Source organism: Mustela lutreola, chromosome 2, assembly GCF_030435805.1.
Source record: "Mustela lutreola isolate mMusLut2 chromosome 2, mMusLut2.pri, whole genome shotgun sequence".
Classification (NCBI taxonomy): Eukaryota; Metazoa; Chordata; class Mammalia; order Carnivora; family Mustelidae; genus Mustela; species Mustela lutreola.
The window spans coordinates 2,244,793-2,256,668 of NC_081291.1; the positions used below are offsets into that span (position 1 = coordinate 2,244,793).

Here is an 11,876-nt window from a genome sequence, read left to right on the forward strand (position 1 = left end):
GATCCACGATGACAGGGTCCCTCGTCACTGATGGGCTCAAGTCACAGACGTTTGCTCACAACCCAAGCCCGCACGTGTCACTAGCTGCTGTAACTCTCTTCCTCGGGAAGAAGCCCCAACCTTTTCTTCTTGGTCATTTATCTGCTGAAGAACCCAGGCCATTTGTCCCATAGAACTTCCCAGCCTCCGGACAGGGCAAGGGGCAGCCGCAGTGTCAACAGATATGTTCCTCCTTCCCCGTAACCCCTGCGAACTCACCTGTTTGGAATCGGGACTCCCGGGGGGCCTGTGAGCCTCCACGCTGAACCTCTGCTTGGTTCTCTCCACGCTGGTCCCTGCGTCTCTGCCCCTCTCCAGGAGACACACAATGGAACATCCAGCTCATTCTCTCTGTCTTCTGTGTTTAAATTGATCCCTGGGTTTAGGGGGCATCAGTCTGATTCATCGAGCCTTTCTCCTGATGGTCTTAGCAGCCATTGGGGAACGTTCCTCAAGAGGCATCATTTGGGACTGCAAAAATGGTGATATCCTAATGCTTTCCTTTTCTTTGCATCTTTTGCCTGGAACTGTTCTATTAAAACACACACACACACACTTGAATGGATTGAAAGCAGGGTCTTGAAGAGCTACTTGCACACCCACGTTGCACACCAAGAGGTTGGAGCAACTTGAGTGTCTACCTGGGGAGGAAGGATAAACACCGCACAGTCCGTCCCCACGCGGGAAAACGGTCCAGCCTCAGAAAGGAAGGGACCTGGACTCCTGCCGTGATGCGGAGAGACTCCAAGGACATGGGGCTCAGCGAGGGCAGCCAGACCCAGAAGGACCCGTCCTGTAGGACCCCACTCCCGGGAGGGCCCCATAGGAGTCCCCTCCGCACAGACAGAGAGGAGAGGGTGGGAGCTGGGGCAGGGGTGGGGAGTCCGTGCTTTGTGGGGACAGAGTCTCCGTGTGGGGGGATGGAAAGTTCTGGAGACGGAGGGTTGGGGTGTTGACAGTGCTTCACGCCGCGGAGCCGTGCACTCTAAGACGGTTACGACAGTTATGACGGTGACTGTCCTGCTCTATGACAGCAGGTGGGCCCCTCAGTCCTTCTGACATGCCCCCGCCAGACTTAAGAGGTCATGTTCTAGCCCAGAGGCATGCTGTAGGCTCACCCTGCCCTGGCCCCGGACCCCGCCATTTCTCCAAGGAGCCCTGCTTCTTGGGAGGTGATATTTAGGGACCACAGTCTGATCACAAAGCTAGGAAGGAAGTTGCAAAACTATTACAATGAACTTCCGTATGCCCCTCATCTAGGTCGGGGATGGACAAACCACCTGCGCCAAGCCTGTTTTTTGCAAATAAAGTGTTAGCGGCACAGCACCAATTCGTTTACATACTGTCCTCGGCAGCTTCCGCTATGACAGCAGAGTTGAGTAATTGTGGCAGAGACAGTCTGGCCCACAGAGCACAAAATATTTACTATTTATCCCTTTGCGGAAAGAAAATCTAGATCCCAGAGCTGGATCCACCCGGGGTTCACCTTTTGCTTTGTCTCTGCCTGTAAGCATGATCTAAAAGCAAACACTGTGCTCGACAGACAACTTCTCCTCCTTTTTCTCCATTTTTCTAAGTGATCTGAGAGTGCGTTGGAGACATCACCAACCTTCACCGGGAAACACCGTGCATTTCCATGAACAAACACCTTCTGTTATGTAAGCAAAGGGCGATGGTCAAGTTCAGGCAATCTCGCGTGTATATAAATTCGAGCCCGAGTGAAAATCCCATCAGTCGTCCTGACACCGTGTTTTCCGGCACCTGCCCCCCCACGCTCGAGTCCCGTCCAGGTTCACTCCCGCACTTAACTCCGGGCCCCGCAGCGGCTGGGGGAGGGGCGAGGGGCCTCCTTCTGTCCCAGACTTGACACGCAGCCCTGCTCCTTTGTCTTTCTGGACTTTCCTCGACCTTGACCTTTGGAAGGGTGCAGGCCACTTATTCTGCGGGATGTGCCTCAGGGTGGGTCTGGGGGCTGATTTCCTGGGTCAGGTGGGGGATACACACTTCCGGTGGGAACATCCCAGCAGCAACCCCCCCCCCCTTTCCCGCCCAGGATGCCCATTTATCACACTCCTAGTGATGTAAACACCATCTTCGCTGGGCTTCCACAAAAAGACAGTTTCCTCTTTCTAACTCAAAAGTGATCTGTAGGGGGCGCCTGAGTGGTTTAGTGGGTGAAGGGACTGACTCTTGATCTCAGGGTCGTGGGTTCAAGCCCTGTGTTGGGTTCCACATTGGGCACAAAGCCTACTTTAAAAAAAAATTAAATATTGGGGCGCCTGGGTGGCTCAGTCGTTAAGCGTCTGCCTTCAGCTCGGGTCATGATCTCAGGGTCCTGGTATCGAGCCCGGCATCGGCTCCCTGCTCGGCGGGAAGCCTGCTTCTCCCTCTCCCACTCCCCCTGCTTGTGTTCCCTCTCTCGCTGTGTCTCTCTCTGTCAAATAAATAGATAAAATCTTTTTTAAAAATTAAGAATAGGGACACCTGGGTGGCTCAGTGGGTCAAAGCCTCTGCCTTCGGCTCAGGTCATGATCTCAGGGTCCTGGGATCGAGCCCCGCATCGGGCTCTCTGCTCAGCGGGGAGCCTGCCTCCCCCTCTCTCTCTGCCTGCCTCTCGCCTACTTGTGATTTCCTTCTGTCAAATAAATAAATAAAATCTTTTAAAAAATTAAAATTAAAATTAAAAATTAAAAAAAAAAAAATAAAAGGAACCCATTGGAAGACACTTTGAGATTATCCAAAGACCATGCTCCCCAACCAACTTCTACCCGATATCTTAACCCCTGGCACTGACCATTGCCTGGGCCCGTCACTCTGTCCCGGCCACAAAATGATGACCGTTGGGTTATTGGGGGTTGCCTCGGAGTGCGATTGCTGGGTCATACAGAAAGAATATTCTTTTTTTTGCCCCCTAATTTGTTTTATTGTGGTAAAATGCACTTTACATAAAATGCACCATTTTAAGCATTTTCAGTCAGTGGCAGTAAACACGTCCATAATGTCATACACCATCCCCCTCCCGCCCCACTCCAGGGCTGTTTTCATCTTGTAAACCTGACCTCTGTCCCCATCAAACACCAATGATTCCCCCCTGCCCCCCTGCGGCGCGCAACCGCCACTTCCCGTCTCTCCAATGTTACGGTCACTCAGTATTGATGCCCACACGGCTCCAGGCTTAGCCAGCAGCTGCCCCGCCAGGCTGGCTCCTGTGTCTCTGACCAGTCCCTGTCCGTCTCAGGGCACTTCCTGACTCTCTGGCACACCAAGATGTTCCAGGCCCATCAGGCCCCCTGCCTGCCCCGGTCCTGGAATCATCCATTTCTCCCAGGAGCCCCAAAGGTGGTGTTTAGAACCTGAGATCTGGGTGCAGGAGAGCTATGCCTGTTGTTCCTGGCTTGTCTCAGCAGACAGAGTGATGCAACAGATTTTTGTTTCAATCATGGGCCCACGCTGACGATACTTTCCATGGGGTCGAGTGATGTGCGCTCCCATTCCGTATTTATATCATGTTTCCTGCCCAGCGTGGACCCGGATTTTTTTTTAAAAGATTTTATTTATTTATTTGACAGAGATCACAAGTAGGCAGACAGGCAGGCAGAGAGAGAGGGGGAAGCAGGCTCCCTGCTGAGCAGAGAGCCCGATGCGGGGCTCGATCCCAGGACCCTGGGATCATGACCCGAGCAGAAGGCAGAGGCTTAACCCACTGAGCCACCCAGGCGCCGCCAATGGACCCGGTTCTTAGTAAGATCCGTACACTTGCTATTTTGCTCGTCCCATAATACACACGAGAGTTTCAGAATCACTACACCTCTACCCCTCCTGAAAACAAACCGACAACACAAAGTTCATATTTCTTTTTCTGTAGTTCCTTTTGTCTTTAGAACAAGTGCGTGTCCAAAGTCGCATGGGCTCCTTCTCCTCTATTTCTGTGTGGTCCTGGTTTTCATCGGAAATACAGTTCGGTTCCTCTGTTTTCGGTTTATGACCCGTTCTCGAGCTTTCCTCCCCGCACCTTGTGGATTTGATTTTATTGTAGAATACAGAGAGCAAAAACGGAGGTTGAAAATCAGGCGAGCAGGAACGTCCGGAGGCTGTCATCCCCTCTCCACTCCATCTACTACCCCCAGAGGGAACTGAGCTCATTGCTGCCCGGTTTATCTTTCCTGGGTTTCTCTCGAGAAAACAAGCAGCTGTGTATATATTTTTCCCCCTTGTTTCACAGAAAACAACACTTAACAATACGACGTGGAGGGGGATCCGATCCACTCTTTTTCGTGGCTGTGTGGTAGTCCACGCTGTGGCGCGCGTGGCTGGTCGGTGTCTTCCCCTGTTTGCGGACGCTCGGGCTGCTTCTGATATTTTGCATTTACAAACAACAACGACTAACCTTTTGGAGGCATACTTATGCATGGTCAGAGCTGTCCCGGGGCAGGTTTCTAGTAGGGGGATTTCTCTTCTGTAGCGTATGGTAATCGTGAGGTTAAATAAGGTAAAATGCGCACAGGGCCTTCCGCCAGGCAGCAGGTAACTCGTGGCATCATTGCTGGATGACTTGGCCTTGCTAGTCGCACTTTGTTCTCTCATTACATCTACTTTAGTCCTGAATTTGCTCTGAGCCTAGAGTCAGGGATGCAGCTGGAGTGGGGGTTGAGGCTCAGTTAGAACCAGGGCTCAGCCTGGGCTCAGGGGTCAGTCCAGGGCCAGGTCTCAGTCAGGGTCAGGGGTCAGAGTTGTGGCTGGTCTATAGTCACACACTCAGCCAAGGTCAAGGTTCAGCCAGGAATCAGGGCTCAGTCTAGGATCAGAGCTCAGCCTGGGCTCAGGGCTCAGTCAGTGATCAGGGCTCAGTCTGGGATCAGGTGTCAGTCTGGGGTCAGGGGTCAGTCCAGGATCAGGATTCAGCCTGGACTCAGGGCTCAGTCAGTGATCAGGGCTCAGTCTGGGATCAGGGCTCAGTCAGGGATCAGGGTTCAGTCTGGGATCAGGGTTCAGTCAGGGATCAGGGCTCAGTCTGGGATCAGGACTCAGTCTGGGATCAGGGTTCAGTCAGGGATCAGGTGTCAGTCTGGGGTCAGGGGTCAGTCCAGGATCAGGATTCAGCCTGGACTCAGGGCTCAGTCAGTGATCAGGGCTCAGTCTGGGATCAGGTGTCAGTCTGGGGTCAGGGGTCAGTCCAGGATCAAGATTCAGCCTGGACTCAGGGCTCAGTCAGTGATCAGGGCTCAGTCTGGGATCAGGGCTCAGTCAGGGATCAGGGTTCAGTTTGGGATCAGAGTTCAGTCAGGGATCAGGGCTCAGTCTGGGATCAGGACTCAGTCTGGGATCAGGGTTCAGTCAGGGATCAGGTGTCAGTCTGGGGTCAGGGGTCAGTCCAGGATCAGGATTCAGCCTGGACTCAGGGCTCAGTCAGTGATCAGGGCTCAGTCAGGGATCAGGGCTCAGTCAGGGATCAGGGCTCAGTCAGGGATCAGGGCTCAGTCTGGGATCAGGACTCAGTCAGGGATCAGGGCTCAGTCTGGGATCAGGTACCATTTCAGGGTCCAGGCTCAGCCTCAGAACACACTGTGTCCCTCTTCGAATGTGCTGACTTGGGTGGTTCCTTGTGAAGTTGAGACCAAGGCACAGTTCTCAGCCCTGCCGGGTGGTACCTGAGAGAGACGTGGCTGCTTGTCCCCCTGCCGCAGCCTCACAGCCCCACTGCCTGGGTAGCCCTTGTCCACACAGCCTCGTCTTCAGGTCCCTGCTTCTGCCTGGGCACCTCCAGTAACAAGACGCGATGGCTTCTGCCAGGCAGCACCTGTGTCGGTGGTTCCCTGCAACTGTGCTGTTCCCAGGGCTGACCAGTGAGCAAAGGGAGGGCCGCTGCTTGGCAGCCACAGGCAGCTGGGCTGCCCTCAGCCCTGCCCCTGATGGGGATCCTGGAGCCCCTCATTGGACCCCTGTGCCTCCCCCACACAGACTCCTGAGCATGGGCTCTACTCTCACCCCTCCCCCACCGGGCACCCCTCCCCCCCAGCTCCAGTCCTCAGCATCCCCAGATAGGCATGGGGGGAGTGAGTTCCCATTTTTTCTATGAGCCCCTCCCCCTCCAGAGGTGAGGGGTTGTCTTGAGCGGGGGGGTGGGGGGGTGGGGGGGTGTGCTATCTTGGGGGAGGGTTGTCCACAGCAGCTCTGCTCTAGCAGAACCAGCTCAGAGGCAGGGCAGGCCACCCCAGTAAAGAGGGTCCCAGCCGAGACCTACGTGGGTCCCTGTGCAGGTGTTTGCCTCCCGCTGGAGACCGCTGGTGCCAAGTCTCCAGGCCTCAGCCTCCTCTTCTGCGCACAGACACGCAGCTGGTCCGTCCTGGGAATGAAACGGGAGGCACCTATGCTTCCAATGAGGTATCTGGGGGTGCTCGCGTGTGTGCCGTCACTTAACACACTTATTAAGCACCTACTGTGTGCCAGGCAGGCTTGGAGCCGTCCAGGAGAGCAGCTGGGGCCTGGAGAGGGTGGCTTGTGGGGGCGAGGGAGCTGCCCAGCCCAGGGAACGGTGGCGAGCGCCCTGGGGAGGGGCGACCCATTTCCCATCCCCACTGGTGCCCCCACCCCTCCCTGGGCTTTCTAGGACCACAAGGAGGCAGAGACACGGTTCCTTGGTGGGAGCCGGGTGGAGCCCGGGTGGGAGCCACCAACCGTTGGGATGCCCCTCCCTGTCCACGGCCTCACCCCAGCCTGGGGGGTACCTTGAACATAACAGGAAATTCGAAACAACAGGAAACCAAGGCCGGGCAGGCAGCAGGCGGTGGCGGGCGGCTCCACCCTGCCCCGGGCCCCAGCCACCCCGGGGGCCTCAGTCTGCCCCAAGGGACCGCCATGAACAGCACGGGGTCCCCGCCAGGGGCCCCCGAGTCCTGCCAGCAGCTGGCGGCCAGCGGGCACAGCCGGCTCATCGTCCTGCACTACAACCACTCGGGCCGGCTGGCCGGGCGGGGGGGCCCCGAGGAGGCGAGCCTGGGGGTCCTGCGGGGGGTCTTCGTGGCCGTGAGCTGCCTGGTGGTGCTGGAGAACCTCATGGTGCTGGTGGCCATCGCGACGCACATGCGCTCGCGGCGCTGGGTCTACTACTGCCTGGTCAACATCACGCTCAGCGACCTGCTGGCCGGCGTCGCCTACCTGGCCAACGTGCTGCTGTCGGGCGCGCGCACCTTCCACCTGCGCCCGGCGCACTGGTTCCTGCGCGAGGGGCTGCTCTTCACGGCGCTGGCCGCGTCCACCTTCAGCCTCCTGTTCACGGCGGCCGAGCGCTTCGCCACCATGGTGCGGCCGGTGGCCGAGCGCGGGGCCAGCAAGCGCGGCCGCGTGTACGGCCTCATCGGGCTGTGCTGGCTGCTGGCCGGCCTGCTGGGGCTGCTGCCGCTGCTGGGCTGGAACTGCGTGTGCGCCTTCGCGCGCTGCTCCAGCCTCCTGCCGCTCTACTCCAAGGCCTACATCCTCTTCTGCGTGGGCGTCTTCGCCTGCATCCTGGCGGCCGTCACCGCGCTCTACGGGGCCATCTTCCGCGTGGTGCGCGCCAACGGCCAGAAGGCGCCGCGCTCGCCGGCCCGCCGCAAGGCCCGCCGGCTGCTCAAGACGGTGCTCATGATCCTGGTGGCCTTCGTGCTGTGCTGGGGCCCGCTCTTCGGCCTGCTGCTGGCCGACGTGTTCAGCTCCACCGACTGGGCGCAGCAGTACCTGCGCGGCATGGACTGGATCCTGGCGCTGGCCGTGCTCAACTCGGCCGTGAACCCGATCATCTACTCCTTCCGCAGCAGGGAGGTGTGCCAGGCCGTGCTGGCCTTCCTCTGCTGCGGCTGCCTCCGGCTGGGCCTGCGGGGGCCCCAGGACTGCCTGGCCCAGGTGGGCGAGGCCCACTCCGCAGCCTCCACCACGGACAGCTCGCTCAGGCCCCGCGACAGCTTTCGGGGCTCACGGTCGCTCAGCTTCCGGATGCGAGAGCCCCTGACTAGCATCTCCAGCGTGCGGAGCGTCTGAGGTGGAGCGTGGGGGGCTCCCCGGGGGAGGCAGGACAAAGGGCCCCCAGCTGGCGATGGGTCCAGAGGCTCCACGGTCCCCCTCACAGCGCCTGGGCCCACGGAGGTCTCCCTGGAGGTCTCCCTGGAGGAGGCGGCTGCTCGTGGGAACGGGGAGGGGTCTGGAGTGGGGGGGAGTGGGTTTGCGATGAATGCCCCCTCCCCCCACCCCAGCTCTCTTGTGATTCTGGGGAGTCTCAGTCCCTGCCCAGCCTCGGGGGTGGTGGAGCTGGACAGCCTGGCAACACGGAAGTTCAAAAACGGTTTGTCCCAGCTTCCTTCTTATTCACCTGTGGGCTTCGGGGGCGACGGTGTGGGGCCGTGGGTCGGCTGGACACGTGCAAGCACGGGGACCCGTGGCTGGGGGCTGTGGGTCTGTGGGGACTGGGGTTGTGGTTGTGCGGGGCAGCGGCAGGGTGTGGGTGAGTGTGTGTCCAAGAGAGACAGAGACAGAGAGACAGAGAAGGAGGGAGGTGGGCACAGAGTGGGGTGCGGCTGTGTGTGCGCACGTGTGTGAGAGCGGCTGGGGGCTGCCAGGTGGGTCCCCGCCCCTCTCGCCCACTTCCCCTTCCCCTCCCCCTCTGCTCATCTGGGGCCCCTGCAGCCTCTTCCCCATCTCTGGCCTCTGCCCTATCAGGGGCCCCATCTGGGGGTGACAGAGTCGCAGCCGCCTGGCCCCCTGGCCTCAGGGGATCTTGCCGCTCCTCTCCTGTTCCCTTTAGCACTAACTGCCTCGATCTCCCCTCCTGTGAAATGGGCAGATCGGGGATGGACCCCGTAGCCCAAGGCTGTGGGCACACACTCAGCGCTCGCCGGGGCACATGGCATCCTGCATGTCCGACCCACTTCTGACGATGGTAGAGGCTGTCCCCCTCGGAAGCCCCGGAGGCTGCGGTGTGCTTGACAAGAGGCCGGTGCGACTGTCGAGGTGAACTTTGAGTTTTGGTCACGCTTAAATGGCCCGTGGCACTCGTGGTGACCATACCGGACGGCACGGGGATGCGCCTGTGCGCACGGCCGCGTCTCCTGCTGGAAAGCTCGCTCTCCCTCCCTCCTTCCAGGCAAGCCAGTGCCTGTAAGTCTTGCCCGGGCTCGGGGGGCAGCACCTGGCCCGCCACTTAGGCACAGAGCCACTCTTCTCTGAGCCTGGGCTTCTCTGCGTGACGAGGGGATGCGGCGGCCCGGAGCTGCTCACCATGCTAGCCGGTCCCGCAGCCACCAGCCACGTGTGGCTGCTCACGACTCCGGAAAATGAAATGAAATACAAAACACTCACCTTCTTGGTGCATTGGTCGGCTGGAGGTGCCACATCTCAGAGCCACAGAACAGGTGGCTGGACAGAAAAGAGTCCTCTCGCGGTCCTGGAGGCTGGACGTCTGAAACCGAGGTGCCTGCGGGGCTGGTGCACCTGAAGCTCCGAGGCAGAGCCTGTGCCCCCCACTGTCCTGGATTCTGCGAGCGTCTTTGGAGGCTCGTGGCCCCGGGAAGTGACATCCCAATTGCCGCCTTCATGCCTTCATGTGGTGCCCTCCCTGGGTATCTGTGCCCGCATGCCTCCGTTCTAGAGGGATGCCAGGCCTACCCTAAGGAACTCCTTTTTAGCTTGATCACCTCGTAAAGACCCTGCCTCCAAACCCCGTCCCACGCGGAGGATTTCAACATGTAAACTCTGAGGGGACACGGTCCGGCCCATAATGTTTAGTGACCGGGGGCTTGCGACCACTGTCTCGGCTAGTGTAGACGCGGGGCATGTCCCTCATCCGAGAAGTTTGGATAAAGCTCCAAGCACGTGTCCAGGTACACAATAAATTGGGATATTTTTATGTTTTCCTGATTCCTGTCATCATGTTTATCCGTGACAGCGCCAGGCAGGGCAGGGACTCAGTGGAATCGGGGGTCAGTAGAGCCTGGGCCACCCTGAAGCGATCAGCCTGTGCTCTGGGCCTGTGTGCGCGGGCCCGGATGCCCCCCCGCTCTCACAGGCTCTCTTCTGAGTGAGCTGGACCATGGGCCGGGCCCGCCCAGCTGGGGGCCTTTGCACTTGCTTTCTGGTCCCCACCATAGCGCCCTTGCCTGGCATGTCCCCACCCTCAGTCCTAACTTGCCTGCCCCCCCCCCCCGCCCTTCCTTCGGGTCTGGGCTTTGGCATCACCTCCTCCAGGAAGTCTTCCCTGATCTTCTCCTCCTGAGGTTTCTCCTTGGCTCGCACAGCTGCCTGCGCATCCCGCGCTGATGGCCGCCGTGCTCACTTCTGGCCACTCCTCCCCCTCTTCCCCTGGACTAGATGCTCCACGAGGATGGACACCGTGGCAGTTTCTGGGTCACGACTGCGGCCAGAGCTCTGGGAGAACTGGACCCCACAGCATGCCTCCCTACAAGCCTTAGAAATGTCTTCCTCTCCTTCCACTCCCCTGCCCCCCTCCCTGACAGCAGCACAACGGTCCCCAGAATCCTGACTCCTGCTGGTGGGATGGCTCCCATCGCTTCGGTGTTAACTCGTTTCCTCCTCTGTAATGCGCTAGGAGGAAGATACCGCCATTAACTCCATTTTACAGATGGAGAGACTGAGGACCAGGGAGATTAGGTAACTGACCCAAGGTCACACAGCAAGGAAGGGGCAGCACTGGGATTCAAGGTGGCCACGGCAGGCTGGTGACTTCTTCATCCCTGCCTGTTAGGGATTCGTTGAATCTCTCCGCTCTCCAGACAGAAGAACTTGGACTCCGGGGAGGAGGAAGCACATGCAGCTCTAGGGCCTGCACCCTGTGAGCTGACCCAGGTCAGGCTCCTTTCTCGGGCTGTCTCCGGGTGAGCGTGTGCAGACCTTGTGCGCTCATAGCCCGGCCTGGAAGAACCAGTGCGCGGGCAGAAGGAACAGGTGTGAAGAGAACACGGGCCAGAATGAGTTCTGGTCCTCCCCCTACCCCTCACCTCCCCAGCGGCCAGGCCACCCCGACTCCCCGGGGCCCAGGAGCTCCCTGGGCAAGACAGGACTCGGAGGGGTGGGCTCGCTCATTCACTGAACCACCGTCTGCCTGGCTCTCCTCCGTGCAGCGGTTGTGCCTGTCCGCAGCTTGCTACCTGCTCCCACAAAGGTCGCACTCTGCTGGGGGTGACTAGCAGCCAGAGGTCATTTCAGTAAGGGGTTACGGAGGGTGTGGGATTATTTGTCATCCTATGCACCAGCCGGGAAACGGAGCTCTGAGAGGTGCAGCCATCTGCCCAAGGTCACACAGCCGGGGAGGGGGGAGGCACAGGGACCTGAATCCAAAATGCTGCGAACCGGCGCCACCTCGCACTTGGGACCTTAGGGAGGCGGCCGTATTGGAAGCTGGACGTCAGCTCACCGGGGTTTTCGCGTTCTGCACGCCCTGGCCTCAGTCTTCCCATCGGGAGGAGGGGGTGCGTTACTGACGCTCCTTCCGACCCCTGGGCAGAACACAGCGGGTTCTCGGGTTGCCAGATTCGAAAATAGAAGTTTGGGGCCTCCAGTTAAATGTGCAATTCTGATGAGCAGCGAAATTTATTTCCTACTATGCCTACGCCCCAAATGCGAGCGAGCCTTAGGTATACACGGGTAGGAGGAAGCCGATCACCAACCCCTTCCCCAACGCCACGCGCCAGACTACAAGTCCCATAACCCCCCGCGCCATCCCTTTAGGAAACGTCTATCATGATTTCTTTATTCTTCTTTCATTCATTCTTCCAAAAACGCTACAACCCACTCACTGCGTGCCAGGCCTCGCACTGGGTTCTGGGGGTACACGAACGCAGGAAGCCGACAAA

At 58.9% G+C, this 11,876-nt stretch overlaps 1 protein-coding gene across 1 annotated transcript; it reads left to right on the plus strand.

Moving 5' to 3' along the window:
* Positions 1-6,210: 6,210 nt before the first annotated feature.
* S1PR4 (sphingosine-1-phosphate receptor 4) lies at positions 6,211-9,924 on the plus strand. Its single transcript, XM_059159426.1, has one exon. It carries the CDS (start codon positions 6,895-6,897, stop codon positions 8,050-8,052), a length of 1,158 nt encoding a protein of 385 aa, XP_059015409.1. The 5' UTR covers positions 6,211-6,894; the 3' UTR covers positions 8,053-9,924.
* The last annotated feature ends 1,952 nt before the right edge of the window (positions 9,925-11,876 follow it).